At 48.5% G+C, this 17,059-nt stretch overlaps 1 protein-coding gene across 10 annotated transcripts in view; it reads right to left on the bottom strand.

Annotated features, from left to right (window-relative positions):
• Nucleotides 1–17,059, bottom strand: part of ATXN7L1 (ataxin 7 like 1) — a 244,631-nt gene that overhangs the window by 38,603 nt on the left and 188,969 nt on the right. For all 10 annotated transcript variants that reach the window (XM_060633791.3, XM_060633792.3, XM_060633790.3 and 7 more), the window contains one exon: nucleotides 15,557–15,779. In XM_060633791.3, the coding sequence (XP_060489774.1) occupies nucleotides 15,557–15,779 (223 nt within the window). The remainder of the gene's footprint in view (nucleotides 1–15,556; nucleotides 15,780–17,059) is intronic.

Raw genomic sequence — 17,059 nt, 5'->3', positions numbered from 1 at the left:
CCTCTCCCTACTGCCCCTGAGTCTTGTGGGGTATACCTCTGGGGTGCAACTCATCAGAAACTTGTGTCCTCTTTGCCTTCTGGTCCGACAATGGAGGGAGGGCCACACAAGGCGGGAGGAGGAAGGGGCTGGTGGCCTTCCATATTTACCATATTCACCCAGGGGAGGATCACTTTTGGGGGGGTGTAGTGAAGAGGAAAAACAGAACTAGGTAGGACATCTTCCCTTCCCCATTGCTTCTCAATCCCTGATCTTATATGCACGGCCCAAGCCTGGACGAGAGGTTAGAGATCCCAGCTGGAGAACGCATTCTGGAGGAAAAGTGAGCAGGAGGTAACAGGGGTCCTTCTGGCTCTAAGACATCTTCTGTAAGACTGACTGCATGGGTTCTCAGCTGCTCCAGATTTCCTGGAGGCAGAAGGCCCCAGCACCAGCCTCTGTTAAGTCTCTCCAGCACTTTGGTTAATCAGGGTTTTGCAAGGCCCGGAGCTCAGAAGGTGGTCCCCAAACCCGCTGGGAGATCAACAGGCACTAAATGCCATTCCTGGTGAGTCGTAATGCCCTAAGACTGTGGGAAAAAATCAGCAAGCTACAGGAAAGGAAGATGAAGAAGGGAAAACAGAGTCCTGGCACAGCAGGGTAAGTCGTGCAGGACAGGCTGTCTCTAGAGTGCACTTGGACCAGCTTGCCTGCTGTGCTGCTGCCTTGGGTGGCACATCCAGGAGGAGTGTGAGACCAACCCTAGGCCAGACCAATTGCACCTGCTCTGACAACTAAAAGTGTCAGTTAAAACGAATACTGAGTGAAATTCACATCAAGGCATAAATGGTATCAGAGCCTCTGAGGGCAGGACTTGAGACGTCAGTGACTAGGAAGCAAGTGGATCCTGGGGGGAGCGCTGGTGCAGAGCAGAACAGAGCCCCAACCAGCCCCCCCCGCCCCCCCCCCCCCCCCCCCCCCCGGCCCAGGACAGGCTCAGGAGAAGCAAGCAGGAGCACTCCCCTCTGTAGCCACCAGAGGTCATTGGCTCCCGCTACCAGAGCTGCAGGCGGCTCCCGTCTGCCCGGCCTGTTCCTCGCCTTCCAGACCCAGCACAGCCAAGACATTCACTGTCTCTCTCCGGCCCAGGAGCCAACACTGACTGGGGGGCGGTGGGGAGGGGAGAGGACTCCTCACAGAACATCCTCCCTCACCCCCTGCCAGGGGAGGCCCGGAGCCAAGCCCTGGGCTCAGGTCCTCAGCTTTTGCTTTCAGGAAGCTTGTTCTGAGCAGACTGGGGATGCACAAATGGCACGGTGTCCCTGGCTGCCTGTGGGTGCCCCAGCCTCTGCTCCCCACCGTCCTTCACACATGAAGAGCCCCAGGGAGCGTCTTCCCTCACAAGTGGCCTGGGAGCCAGGGTGTCACTCACTCTGCTCTTTCCTTCTCCACACGGAATCCTGGGCAGGCAGCCCTGCACCCCAAACACCTCCATCCAGAACACTGAGCACACTGTTTAAACCATCAAGAGCTGGAGACTTGACATGGACCTACAGCAGACTCAGGAAATTCTTTGTCCCAAACTAAATACTTTGTATTAAAACAAAAAACAAAAAACAAAAAACAAACTCTTCTGGTTCACAACATCACCATCCAGTCAGAGACTTTTGCTCTTTCCTGACATTCGGTCACTCACAGGTCTACCTGCTGGTCATCGTTGCTCGCCTGAACACTGATGAAAATCCCTACCACTAGTCTTTCCGTCCCAGCCTCTTCTCAGCCTCCACTCAGCTCCCGTGCAAATCTGACCCCACAGTCCTGCTGTTCCAAAGGCTTGGCGGGCTCCCCGCTGTCCAGAGTCCAACCTCACAGCCCAGCCCCCCACAGCCCGCTCCCTGGGGAACCTTCCCCCACAGCCTGGTGGGGCTCTTACCGCTCCTTAAACACCCAGCTCTCAGCTTGGCTCCCGGCCTTTATGTGGGCTGGGCGGTTCCTTCTGTGGCGGTGCCCTCCTCCCTCCTCCGGGTGAATACTCCCCCATCTGCCCAGATCCAGATGAAATGTCCTCTTCTCTTTCAGGGCTGGCTGTTCCTTCCTAGGTGTTTGTGCCACATTTATCATGTCAAATGGCAAGGTCTCAGTTCTATGTTAATGTGGCCTGACCAGAAAATGGGCTACCTGAGGACAAGGACCTTGACCAAGTGTCCATGTTGCTCTGGAGTTACCTCAGTGACATATGCATTATTTGGCACTGAGGAAGGGCTCGGTGAATGGTCGATGAGTGAATTAATGTTCTCAGTGAAGGTTAAGTCACATAACACGATAAAACCAACCAGTGCTCCGCCAGAACAAACGCTGGAGGTAAGTGGCAGCCTGCAGCTGTCTCCCTTCCTGGTGGAGGAGCCAGAGTGATTACAAAGGAGGCGGGTGGGGGGGGGGGGCGGCTTGTCGATCCCCACCCCCCATCCACTACTCCTCTCATTGTCTCTTGACACTCATATACTGAGCACTTGCCACTGCTGGCCAGGAGGCTATGGAAGATCGTACCTAACCTTCACCCCCAGTTTATAGAGGAGGAACCTGGGGTTTAGAAAGGTTGCCTCAGGGCATTCAATCAGCAAAGTGAAGGGCAGCAATGGGGCTTGACTTCAAGCAGCTCTCAGGACGGTGCACCTGATCTTAGCACTGGCAGTGAGAAGTCCTGGGGTAGAGTCCCAGCTCCACCATCGTCCAGCTGTAATCTCGGACCACTCTCTTCATCAGTGTGGGCTGCTTCCTCATCTTGCCACCGAGCAGACGTGAGGCTCTGGAGGCATCTAATAAGTACCATGTGCAGTGCGAGCACAGAGGACGGTGACTACTAATCTTTGTGGCTCCTCCTCCCTTTCTCGGTCATGTCATTTGTTTCCTTCCCCAGCTGTCCTAGACTGTATGTTCCTTCCCTAGACTCTAGTCCCTATTTCTGAGCACTTTTGGGACTTGACAAGGTCAGCTGAGTTTCTACACAAGGAGCTGTCCATTGTCCTTATCTTGATCATCTGGAAACCCAGTGAGCCTGCAGCACTCAAGTGTTTCAGTTCCTATGCCTCTGTGTCCTGGAAGGGACATGGTCCCCCCGGATGCTCTAACATTCTGGCCTGTTCCTCCCATCCTCTCATGACTGCCCTTTCCATTCCCTCCCTCTGGGGCTCATCACAGTAACCTCCATCTACTTCCCTTCCTCTACCTGCCTTTCCCCCCCTCACCCTCTGCCCCACTGCTCCCTTAACACCCAAACCTGCACCACTAGGGGTAAAAACCGGCCCCAGAATGCCCCCCTCATGTCTTGTGTGAGGGGCTGCATTTGTAAGTGGGGTCTAGGGAGGGACTTCTGTGGGATGCTATACCGACTCCTTGGTTCCCTTCTGATTAGGGTTTTCCTCGCAGTCAAGTGCGTCCTGGGACATGGGTGCAAATGCAGGCAGAGGCCATGGTACAAGGATGCGCTGAACTCGCCTCTTCCTTAATTTAAGGGAAAATAGCTTCCCCTTCTTGCCAGAGCACAAAGGTTTTTTCCTTTTTATCATCCAGGACCATACTTCTCCCTTCCCAACTCTCATAATTGTGATAGGGACAACAGTCCCATGATGGGAGCCTGGCAGTCTGATTTCTCACCCAGAACTCAAAAGATAGCTATTTATACCTGTCGTTTCCTTTAGCATCAGAAAAACCGCATGAGGAGGGGGAAAGGAGCAGTTCTATTTCACAGGCTCCTTCATTCATTCACTCATTATTCATTCACTTAGCAAATATTTGCTGGGATGCTGGATTCCATGCTACACCACAGGAGGCCAGGGAGCTAAAGGTCCAGATGGAGGCAGGGGAGGATAAAGATGCAAATGAGTATAATAGACAACGAAGGCTCTTACAGCAGTAGCTTGAGTACTAGTGGGAGCTTAGAGGAAGAAGCATAAAAGTCTGGGAAGGGGCACCTGGGTGGCTCAGTTGGTTAAGCATCTGACTTCGACTCAGGTCCTGATCTTGTGGTTCATGAGTTCGAGCCCCGTGTCAGGCTCTGTGCTGATAGCTCGGAGCCTGGAGCCTGTTTCAGATTCTGTGTCTCCCTCTCTCTGACCCTCCCGTTTATGCTCTGTCTCTCTCTGTCTCAAAAATAAATAAACGTTAAAAAAAAAATTAAAAAAAAAAGTCTGGGGAGACTTCATGGAGGAAGTGACACACATGCAGAGAGGTTGCTTCTGGTAAGGGAAACAGCACATGCCAGCACATGGAGGCACGTCTGAGGAGCTACAAATAGACTGGGACGCCTGGAATATGAAATGAAGGAGTTAAAGTGTTGGTGGCAGCAGTTGGACAAGTGGGAAATGCCAGATCATATGTCCACCTCCGAAGAGGTTAAGCCTCTGCTCTGTAGGCAAACAACTGAGAGACCCTGGAGAGTTGTGAGCAGGGCAGGGGCATGATGCACTCAGGTGGGGGGTGTGGACGGCAGACTGGGGAAGGGCACGGTGAGGGGTAGGGAGACCAGGCAGAGGCCGCCGCAAGAATCCTAAGAATCTGGGTGATCAGAGGGTAAGTTGGGTCACCTGGAGGGTCTGCAGCACTTCGGATCTCTGAGATTTCCCCAAGTGGGAGCCCGGAGAAGACTCTCTACATCCTCTGGGAGCCATTAATATGGAGCCGTGGTCTTGCCCCCACTTCATGGCAACACCAGGCAAGAACCGATAAGCCAGCCTTGTTTCTCCCAAGGCACTCAGCCAGGGCCTCTCAGCTCTTCCCCCTCTGCAGAGAGTGCTGGGAAAGACTTCCACACCACTCCTACTCCCCAAACCTCCACTGCTCCAGGGGGACACAGCCCTTGTTCTAAGCATCCAGAGGAGCCCTGCCTGAGGAAGGAGAGGGACACCCTCCCCCACCTCACTGTCGGGCACACGCAGGAGGCCAGGGAGCCTGCTGATTTTTCTTTTGTTCTGGCTCATTTTCCTTCTGGAGCAGCGGGCTCATCTCCTGCATTTTTAATAGCTGAGCGTATTTAGCATTCAGCACACACGTGTGGGTTGATAAGGCCCAAAGAGAAGGCAACAAGCCATGCAGGGAGGAAAGCCTCCTCCCTGCTCCCGCCCACATCAACGGGTTTGCAGGTTTCATTTCCCTATGGCTCCCTTCCTGGACTAGGATAGCCGAAGCGACAGCAGGTGGGAAAGTCAGACTGGCTGACTTAGTCCCTATGCGGGGCTAGTCCCCTGGCTGAGTAGGAAATCAGAAGTAAAGGCTGAAATGTTCATTTTAGCTCAAAAGGGCTGAATAGCCATAAATCCCTTTTGACTTCCACCTAGAGACAGACTCATCTTGTGCCCCTCCCTCCACCTTTATGGGCTCCATGGACACCTGGATGGCAAGACCACGGGCAGGGTATTCTCTGGCCTGATCCCCTGCAGGACCATGCACCAGTGGAGAGGGGCTCTGACTGGGGGCTGGGGGGGGGGGGCGGCGCTGGGAGTGCTGCTGGGGAGACCCGCATGGGACAAATTTGGTAGCACAAGGATGCCCTCTCTGTTTCTCCCTTTCTTCTAACGCGGAATTATTTTTTAACCTCCCCATCCACAGAAGGGAGCAAATAACAAACCCACGGGCCATTTCACCTTGCATGAGATGCCAGGAGGTCAGCCTCAACTCAGGAGTGGCGTTTTTATTTCTGTACATGGGAGTTTGAGCTACTTGGAAAAGGGCGCCCCTAACCTGATGTTAAGTTGAGCTACTTGGAAAAGGCCGCCCCTAACCTGATGTTAAGTCTGATCTGAAGGCCACAGTCCACCACCTGCACCCAAGACTTATGCTTTTCTGACCTCTAGGGGCTGCTACAGAGCTCCTCTGGGGCAGGGGAGTCTCTGCACCGCCCGACTGGGACCTCTAGGCTGGTTCCCACCTCACACCCAACAGTGGCAGGCTAATGTGGGAGAAGAGCAAACGTTCCTTCCACCCTAGAATCTATCAGTTCCAGCGGGGAGCATAACATCCCAGAGATGCCAGGAGCCACATTCATACACCTGTGAATCAAAGAACCAGAGGGGCTTACCAAGGGTCACCTGGCCAAGGTGTCCAGGTTTGTGCGGTCCGACACGGAAGCCACTAGCCATTTGTGGCTATTGAGCATTTAAAATTTAAGTGGTTGAGGAACTGAATTTTGAATTTTATGTAATTTGAATAAGTTTGATTCAGTTATTAGAAAATGTTTAGGGGCGCCTGGGTGGTTAAGTGTCCGACTTCGGCTCAGGTCATGATCTTGTGGGCTTGAGACCTGTGTTGGACTCCACACTGTCAGCACAGAGCCCGCTTCAGATCCTCTGTCTCCCTCTCTCTCTCTGCCCCTTCCCCACTTGCATGCTGTCTCTCTCTCTAAGATAAATAAACATAAAAAAAAAAAAAAGAAAGAAAGAAAGAAAGAAAAAGAAAAAGAAAATGTTTAAGTGTGTCTGGAACAACTTGGGTTTGCGAATTCATTTTATGATCTCTAGTTGTTTATGAAACCTAAAAATGAATAAAATATTTCTGATGAAAATTTGGTGTCCAAATTGACGGGTGCTGTAGGTGTAAAACACACAGGATTTCGAAGACTTGGTAGAACAAAAAAACAAAAATTATCTCGCTGATTATATGTTGAAATTATAAGATGGTGGATATATTAGGAAAAAAGTAAAAATTATCTCACTGATTATATGTTGGAATTATAAGATAGTGGATATATTAGGGAAAAAAACCAGAAAATTATCTCACCGATTTATGTTGAAATTATAAAATAGTGGGTATATTAGGTTAAATAAACTATATTATTAAAAATTGTTTCCTTTCCCTTTTTCCAACGTGGCTGCTAGAAAATTTACATTTCCACGCGTGTCACACATTACATTTCCATTGGATGGCACCAGCCCAAACACGTGTAGATAAAAGGTTAACTGTCCCAAGAATAGAAATCTTACAATCCTTTTCAATGGTCAGATCAATTTCACTCAATTCGACAAATATTTACTGACAAGGGGACCATGTTTGCGGAGCGTGAGGCCCCACCATGCAGGAGATTCCGCAATTACTTCTGAGCAGAAGGAATGACACGAGGTCTCACCTGTGGCAGACCATGGACAGAGTCATGGGAAAGGTAAAAATGAAGGGTCCTGGGAATTAAAAGGGAGATGCCAGCATACCAGTGGCCTGCAAGGAGGGAATGCGTGAATGGCAGGTAGAGGAAGGTGGCCAGTGGGATAGGCAGTGAGGGCAGTGGGGGATTTGGACCAGGAAAGAGGGCCAGGATGCTGTGGGAAGAATCTCGACTTTGCAGTCCCTGCCTCCTCAGGGCTGTCTTCCCCGGGGCCCCCGACTCTCCTCGGCCCTGCCCTCGGCCCCTGCTTCCTGCTTCTCTCAAGCCACGTACCTTCCCCAGAGGGTGCATCTGTACCTACGGTCTCAAGGCCTGTGTCTCCACTGATGACTGTCAAAGCTCCATTCCCAGCCCACACCTCTCTCCTGACCTCTGGGTCCAAACGTGCAATGCTACCAACCGAACATCTCTATGCAGACCTTCCTCGGATACAGGGATGCCTAGTTTTACTGCATTTCCCTTTGTTGAACTTTGCACAAAGTGTGCTTTTTTTTTTTTTTTTTTTTTTTTTACAAACTGAGGCTCTGTGGCAACGCTGTGGTGAACAAGGCCATTGGCACCATTTTTCCAATGGCACGTGTTTACTTCATGCCTCTGGGTCACATTTTGGTAATTCTTGCAATATTTCAATCTTTTCATTATTATTATATTTGTTGTCAGCGATCTTTGATGTTACTATTGTAATAATTGTTTTGGGGTGCCACGAACCGCCATACGAGATCGCAAACTAGGTGATAAACACGTGTATTGATTGCTCCACTGACCAGCTGTTCCCTGGCTCTCTCCCTCTCCTCGGGACTCCCTATTCCCTGAAACACGACAATTATTGAAATCAAGGGACACCTGGGGGGCTAAGTTGTTTAGGTATCTCTTTGTTTCAGCTCAGGTCATGATCTCACGGTTTGTGAGATCGAGCCCCATGTTGGGCTCTGTGCTGACAGTGTGGAGCCTGCTTGGGATTCTCTCTCTCTTTCTCTCCCTCTCTCTCTGCTCCTCCTGCATGCTCTCTCTCACTCTCAAAAATAAATAAATAAACTTAAAAAAAAATATCGAAATCAGGCCAGTGAATAACCCTACAATAGCCTGTAAGTGTTCAAGGGAAAAAAAAGTCACACGTCTTTCATTTGAAACCAAAAGCTAGAAACGATTAAACTTAGTGAGGAAGGCCTGTGGAAAGCCAAGACAGGCCAAAAGCTAGGCCCCTCGCACCACACAGTTAGCCAGGTTGTGAACGCAAAGGAAAAGTTCTTGAAGGAAATTAAAAGTGCTACTCCAGTTGAACACGTGAATGATGAGAAAGCAAAACAGCCTTGTTGCTGCTAAGGAGAAAGTTTGAGTGGTCTTGGACAGAAGATCAAACCAGCCACGACATTCCTTTAAGCAAAGCCTAATCCAGAGCAAGGCCCAACTCTCTTCAATTCTATGTAGGCTGAGAGAGGCGAGGAAGTGACAGAAAAAAACATTTGAAGCTAGCAGAGGTTGGTTCATGAGGTTTAAGGAATCTCCATAACATAAAAGTGCAGGGTGAAGCAGAAGGTGCTGATGTAGAAGCTGGAGTAACTCTCCGGAAGATCTAGCTGAGATCATTAATGAAGGTGGCTACACTAAACAACAGATTTTCAGTGCAGGTGAAGCAGCCTTCTCCTGGAAGAAGATGCCATCTGGGACTTTCATAGTGAGAGGGAAGTCAATGCCTGGCTTTAAAGCTTTGAAGGACTGGCTGACTCTCCTGTTAAGGCAGCTGGTGACTTTAAGTTAAAGCTAATGCTCATCTATGATTCCGAAAATCCTAGCGTCCTTAAGAATCACACTAAATCTACTCTGCCTGTGCTCTCTAACCAATACAACAAAACCTGGATGACGGCACTCTGTTTACAACATAGTTTTCTGAGTATTTGAAGCCCACTGTTGAGACCTACTACTCAGAAAAGATGCCTTCCAAAATATGACTGCTTACTTAAAAAAATTTTTTTTAATGTTTATTTTTGAGAGAGAGAGAGAGAGAGAGAGACAGAGGACAAGTGGGGGAGGGGCAGAAAGAGAGAGAGAGAGACAAACACAGAATCTGAAGCAGGTTCCAGGCTCCAAGCTGTCAGCACAGAGCCTGATGCGGGCTCAAACTCATGGACTGTGAGATCATGACCAGAGCTGAAGTTGGATGCTTAACCGACTGAGTGCCCCAGGTACCCCAGAATAGGATTGCTTATTGACAATGAATCTGGTCACCCCAGAGCTCTGATGTAGGTACAATGAGGTTCATGTTGTTCTTATGACTGCTAACACAACATACATTCTGTAGCCTATGGATCAAGGAATCATTGTGTCTATCAGGTCTTATTATTTAAGAAATAGACTTCATAAGGCTATAGCTGCCATAGATTGTAATTCCTCTGATGGATCTGGGCAAAGTTAACTGAAAACCATTTGGAAAGAATTCACTATTAAGTGAATTAAGAGGGGTTCGAGACTGTAGTGGAGGAAGTAACTGCAGACAGGTGGAAACAGCAGAACTAGGATGAGAAGATGGAATGAGATGAGAATGAGGAGCCTGAGGACGGGGCTGCATGGCCACGATCTCATGATGGAACTTTAATGGATGAGGAGTTGCTTCTGATGCATGAGCAGAGAAAGTGGTTTCCTGAGATGGAATCTACTCCTGGGGAAGATGCCCAGAAAATAGTTGAAATGACGACAGAGGATTTAGAATATTGCATAAACTGGGGCGGCTGGGTGGCTCAGTCAGTTTAGCATCCAACTTCAGCTCAGGTCATGATCTCACAGTTCATGAGTTCGAGCCATGCATTGGGCTTGCTGCTGTCAGCACAGAGCCTGCTTCGGATCCTCTGTCCCCCTTCTCTCTGCCCCACCCCCGCTCACGCTGTCTCTCTCACACAAATAAATAAACGTTAAAAAAAAGAGAACATTACATAAATCTAGTGGCAGGGTTTGAGAGGGCTGGTTCCAATTCTGAAGTGGGTAAAATGCTATCAAACAGCATGGGAGGCTGCAGAGAAATCGTTTTTGAAGAATCCATCAATGTGGTATACTTTGTTTGTTGTTGTCTTACTTTAAAAATTGCCACATGGCACAAAAACAGACACTCAGATCAACGGAACAGAATAGAGAACCCAGAAATGGACCCACAATGTATGGCCAACTAATCTTTGACAAAGCAGGAAAGAATATCCAATGGAATAAAGACAGTCTCTTCAGCAAGTGGTGCTGGGAAAACTGGACAGCGACATGCAGAAGAATGAACCTGGACCACTTTCTTACACCATACACAAAAATAAACTCAAAATGGATGGAAGGAAGCCATCAAATCCTAGAGGCAAAAACTCTTTGACCATGAAGTTGCTTCATGGCAACTTCTTACTCAACACGTCTGCAGAAGCAAGGGAAGCAAAAGCAAAAATGAGCTATTGGGACCTCATCAAAGTAAAAAGCTTCTGCACAGCAAAGGAAACAATCAGCAAAACTAAAAGGCAACTGACAGAATGGGAGAAGATATTTGCAAACAACATATCAGATAAAGGGTTAGTATCCAAAATCTATAAAGAACTTACCAAACTCAACACCCAAAAAACAAATAATCCAGTGAAGAAATGGGTCAAAGACACGAATAGACACTTTTCCCAAAGAGACATCCAGATGGCCAACCGACACATGAAAAAATGCTTAACATCACTCATCATCAGGGAAATACAAATCAAAACCACAATGAGATACCACCTCACACCTGTCAGAATGGCTAAAATTAACAACTCAGGCAACAACAGATGTTGGCGAGGATGCAGAGAAAGAGGATCTCTTTTGCATTGTTGGTGGGAATGCAAGCTGGTGCAGCCACTCTGGAAAACAGTGTGGAGGGTCCTCAAAAAATTAAAAATAGAACTATCCTGCGACCCAGCAATTGCACTACTACGTTATTTACCCAAGGGATACAGGTGTGCTGTTTAGAAGGGGCACATGCACCCCCATGTTTATAGTAGCACTATCAACAACAGCCAAAGTCTGGAAAGAGCCCAAATGTCCACTGATGGATGAATGGATACAGAAGATGTGGTATATATATATACACACACACACACACACACACACACACATACATACACAATGGGGTATTACTCGGCAATCAAAAAGAATGCAATCTTCCCATTTGCAACTATGTGGATGGAACTGGAGGGTATTATGCTAAGAGAAATTAGTCAGAGAAAGACAAATATCATATGACTTCACTCATATGAGGACTTTAAGAGACAAAACAGATGAACATAAGGGAAAGGAAATAAAAATAATATAAAAACAGGGAGGGGGACAAAGCAGAAGAGACTCATAAATATGGAGAACAAACTGAGGGTTACTGAAGGGGTTGTGGGAGGGGGGTGTGCTAAATGGGTAAGGGGCACTAAGGAATCTACTCCTGAAATCATTGTTGCACTATATGCTAATTTGGATGCAAATTAAAAAAATTAAATTTAAAAAAACTTGCCAGTCACCCAACCTTCAGTAACCATCAACTCGAGGCAAGACCCTCCACCAGCAGAAAGATTATGTCTCATTGAAAGCTCAGATTGAAAAAAAAAAAAAAAAAGAAAGCTCAGATGATGATTAGCACATTTTATAGCAATAAAGTATTTTTAAATTAAGGTGTATACATTGTTTTCTTTAGACACAATGCTATTACACACTTCACAGACTACAGTGTAGTGTGTACATAACTTTTATATGCATTGGGAAACCAAAAAATTCACGTGACTTGCTTTATCGTGATATTTGCTTCATTGTGGCAGGACCCGAACCTTCAATATGTTTGAGGCATGCCTGTACTTCATACTCCAATGACTTCCCAGTTTAATTCATCCTCTCCTCCCCACCCTAAACTCTGGCCCTTTCTATCCTCCTCTTGAGAAAGTGAGAGGACCGGTCAACATCCAGTTGTCCAAGTCTGGACCAGTCTTCTCTTGCATTGCAAGCTGTATGTGCAATGAACACTAGAGTCCTGTGGTGTGTTCCTCCCTAGTATTTGTCCCCACTGGCTCCTTCTGCACATGTCCACGACTGCTGCCTGGGTACAGGACGTCACCACAGCTCACCTGAATTATGCAAAAACACCCTCACTGCTTCCTGAGTGGCCCCTCAAGCCATCCTTTACACTGGGGGCAGCTCAAAGCTGCTCCTTTAACAGCCCCATGGGGCTTTCAGGATGGACTCCCAGTCCCTACACTTAGCACACCCAGTGGAACTTTCTAATATGGCCCTGCCCGCCTCTCCCCACATGCAAATACGATTGCACATTCTGGTCCCTTCGCCTGGGACCCTCTTCCCACACTCAAAATGTTAAAAAACAATTGTGTTAAAATATATATAACATTTACCATTGTAATCAAGTTTTCTTTGTCTAGATTATTCCTACTTATCCCTCAAATTCAGCTCACGTGTGACCCCTTCTGAAAAACCTTTTCTGAGTTCTCAGGCTGAGGTAGGTGCCTGTCTTTTGTGCTACAAATATCTGGGCTCTTATCCCATTGCATTCTGTGTTAGCTTATGTCTCTTTTTACAGACTCCCTAAGAGTCTGTGTCTTATTTAATCTTGCATCCCCAAGGCTTCAGTGTACGGTTGTACAGGTTATGCACTGCACTAGGATGTCTGATTGAGGAAGTAGGTGACGAAGACCATTAGCCAATTGTGCACTCTAGGATGGGGCTGTATCCAGGCCTTTTTCTATCTTGCACAGGGATGCCATAGGAGACATCAGAGGGCCCTATGTATCCTCAGGCCTTGTTATCGAATTGGCACATAGTATTATAGTAGGTGCTAATTAAATGTTAAATTGAGTGCAGACAGGTGGATGGATGTTCTATGCAAAGGTACCAGAGGAAGACACGGTGGGTAAGCTGGGATAATGGCATGGTACTGGACGATTGGTTTAGGGGGTTTGGAGCCAGTTTGTAGAGGGTCTCTTATGTTGGGCTAGGGGCCTAACTCTTAATCCAGTAGGCAATGAGGAACCTTTGAGAATTTTTGAGAGGACTGTGACTTAGAATCACAAAATACTCAGGCTTGAAAATGGGACTCAGAGAAGTGAAGTGACTTGTTCAGGTCACACAGAAAGTTTGTGGCCAAGTCCGGGCTTGAATTGGCTTTTTTTTTTGCTCCTGGCTCAGTGCTGGCTCTTCTATACTGTTCCCAGAGAAGTCTGCCTGAACGGAGGTGGAGCCCTCCCAGCCTCCAAGAAAAGTCTTCACAGCCTTCCTGAAACACACCCCTGGCGACAGAGGGCAGGGGGACGACGGCCCGGCTGGCTGGAGGTGAGAAAGGAGGACGAGGCTGCAGTGAGCCTCCTTCTGGCCCACCCCTTGTCCGCCTTCAGATCTGTCTGCTTGAAGGTGGGCACATCACCCATTAGCTTTCTGCTCTTCACACAAGGCAAGCGTTCTGGTTTTTTGAGCCCTTTTTGTTTTGTTTTCTCCGTAAGAAGGATTTCCCTCCTTGCGACACTTTTGGTTGCTCTTCTTCGGGCCCTAGCTAATTTTTTTCAGACTCTTTCAGAACCACCTTCTGCCCTATAGCAGGTCTTAATGAGCACGTGTGGAGTCGGCTTCCACGGAGTGTGGACGCTGATCTAACCCGGGGTCTCCCAGAAGGCTGGCCTCCTGCGAGAATGCTTGGTGCCGTGTCTCACCCTGCCGGGACCACGTGTATCATCGGACATCTGTGGTGTTCATGCTAGGATCTTCTGTAACTCCTGATTCTCCTTCTGGCTTATTCCTCACGAGCCCCTTGTCCAGCTCTCCTCGTCCGGTTTCTCGGTACCTCCGTTCTGGACTCTGAAGCAGTGACTTTATCCTTGTCCTTTTTCAACTTCATTTCTCTAGTGTTTCAGAGAGATTGGACATCTCAGCCTTTATTGCCAGTTACAAGGGCTCCGTCCTTTGGCGCACACAACAATGACATGATCGTCACATATGTATCGAATGCGTGCTCTGCTCCAGACATTGTGCTTGCTGCTTTGTAGCGCTCTTAACCCTCACACGATGCCACAGGGTGGAGCTATTATCAGCTCCGTTTTATAGATGTGGAAAATTGAGACACACTAGATCAAGCAACTTGCCCAAAGCCACCCAGCTGAGATCTGTAGGCAGGTGGGGATCCCACAGCTTGTGCTTCTGTTGAGACACCTGGTGCTGCCTCTGCAAACAAGCTTGGAGGCACTCTGCGAGGTCACTGATAAAATAGAGACTCACACTCCGTGCAAGCAGGTCCAGGGGCCACCAACCGTCACTCTCCGGCTGGATCTTCCCTAACCTGCTCCGTCCCTAACAATTCGAGAGAACACAGCTTGCCCACAAGGCCCACCTGTTTGACAGGTAACTCCCCTCCTTGACACCTGTGTCTAAAGCTTTCTAGTGTATCGAGAGAGGCTCTTTTCATTGATCTGGCATAATGAGCTCTGTACAAAGTCATCATAATTTCCAGAGAGCAGTGACAAATTAAATTGATGGATGATGTCAGTCCACAGCTTTACTAGGGATGAACTTAAGTGTAATTAACAATCATTAATTAACAGAACACTTTTTCCCTTTAAATATATAAATGAGGCAGGCTCCACACTTATCCCGTCTGCCTTCACGATGCCCGACCGAGAAGGCTACAGGCTCTGTCATAAGCCCGTCCTAGGTGTTCCAAGTAGAGGCTGTCAGCATTTGAAGATATTTGCCTTCTGCTTCCTGTCCTCCTTTCCAGTTTGGTCCCTGAGCTGTCCAGACCATGGGTAACCTTTTCTGACTCTTGGGTAAAGACTGAGATTAAAACAAAAAAAATGAACCAAAAGATTCTGATGCTTCACGGGCCCCCTGCAGCTAGCTCTCCCCCACCCCATCAAAGGGGTGCCATTCTCTTTGGATTTCCTCTTTTCCTCCAGTGGTCAGCTCCCAATGACCTCTGTGCCTCTGTGAGCAGCTATTCCCTGAGCCGAGGCCTGGCTGTTTGAGGCAGGGAGGTTCACCGGGGGCCTGCCTCCCAGGGCCGAGGGGCTGGCCTGGGGCCTCACACCCCCTGGGCAAACTATTTGAGCTTTTGATGATTTACCTCAATGCTTCTCTTCACTGGGGTGGAAAATTGAGAGATGACCGCATAACTGAGGAATATTTCCCTGTTACCTTTTCCTGAGACCCAACTTGGCTCAGCTCTCAGGGACAGCAAAGTGTCCCCTGTCAGGCATATGTAGTGCTTTCAGGTCCTGGGTTCCCTCTTGGAGTTTGGGTTTCTCACCCCATCATTCCACTTCTCTGTCCCATTCCCCCCTCATTCCCCAAATTCCCAGACTCGATGCCCAGGAACAAAGCCAGAGAGTAAACATGGTTTCCTGTGGTGACGGGGGGGGGGGGACAGGCAGCTGCCGGCTGCCAGTGCCCGACACTCACCATGCTTTGTCCCTTGATCCCTTCGCAGAAAAGACCGTGTGCTGTTTGCTGCTGGAGGTAAGTAGATTGTCTTTGGGCGTTTTGAATGGCTTTGAGATGCTGTTGGCAGAGTTCTGGCCGCTGAGACAGGCTTTTGTTTTCACCTGTCCTAATGATGTCCTGGAATTGGAGGGTGGAGATGCTGGAGAGGGAGAAGGTCTACACATTGAACCGTGTCTTCTCTCTACAGAGGAAGAAAGAATAGAACTCAGCACAGGCAAAGAGAAAAATGCTTATCTGGCCGGGTCGGCACCCCCGAAGCCCCAGTCCTGACTCTGATTTGTCTTGACATTCGCTCCTCTCTCCCCAACAAGCAGCAATGTCATTCTGAATGTCTGTATCAAATGACACGTGAAACTAATATACCAAGGTTCTCGCAGGAGGCATTTACCAGGCTATCCTTCTGCGAAACCACTTCCATAGGATGAGCAGAGGGGACACCAGCTGTCATCAGAACACAGTGGGATAACCACACAGCCAATCCCCAGACAGCTACTCAGAGGCCACAAGGTCCCTCAGGGCAGTGAGTAGGGCAGGACTCCCAAGAGAACAAACAGGAAATTCTTGCACCTGAACCCCTCCCACCATGCCCCCGCCCCTCTCTGCAGAAGCAGAAAGGTCTGAAGGACCAGCAGGGCTGAATAAAAGGGTCTTTGAGTGCCAGAAAGTGGCTTGGCATCTGTCCATGGGACACTGTGGCCTCTCCAGGGCTCACCAAGGTCCAGGGCCACCGCTGTTGGGCCAGGACCTGAGGGAGGGCATCAGTGCTTGAGGGAGAAGTCACAGATGTGCGCCTGGGTTTAGGTGGACAGGCACAGCCTCTTGAGGTTCCACAGAAAATCCCAGAGCTCCAGATGAACATCCTCACTTGTTCTCACTTGCTCAGCCCCTGAGATCTCAACTCAATGGGCAGGATGAGGACACTGACCAAGAAAACAGGTGCATGGGGTAAAGTTCTTAACTGTTATAGGTCTACAGATTTGATCCAAGCTAAGGACCCCCTCTCAAGAAAAATGCATAATTATAGGAAAGAATCCTGGACCCCCAAAAGATGAAGGCTCTGAAATCCTAAGTCCCCTCTCACTTTCTGGTGCCTACGATAGGGCCCCACATTATCATTATTGCTTCATTCATGTGTTGAATAAATAAATGAAATTATAACAGATGTCCTGTGCCTGGCTGGCTAGGTTGGTAGAACATGCGACTCTTGATCTCAGGGTTGTAAGTTTGAGCCCGAGAGTGGGTGAAGAGATTACTTAAAAATAAAATCTTTAAAAAAAAAATGTCCTGATGGGAAGAACAAGAGATCAGAAATCTGGAAATCCGTGTTGAACGTGATAATGAACAAGGTAGAAGGCAAAGATGGCAGTCCACAGTGTCCTTCCATCTCCAAGCTGGGGATCAGCCTTTTCTCATTACTGAGACCTTTCTGGCAGTTATTCCAGGCACCTTGACCTGGGAGAA

The sequence above is a fragment of the Panthera onca genome, chromosome A2, assembly GCF_046562875.1.
Source record: "Panthera onca isolate mPanOnc1 chromosome A2, mPanOnc1 haplotype 2, whole genome shotgun sequence".
Lineage (NCBI taxonomy): Eukaryota > Metazoa > Chordata > Mammalia > Carnivora > Felidae > Panthera > Panthera onca.
The sequence above is the reverse complement of the archived record's forward strand: the minus strand, read 5'-3'. Positions and strand labels throughout refer to the sequence as shown.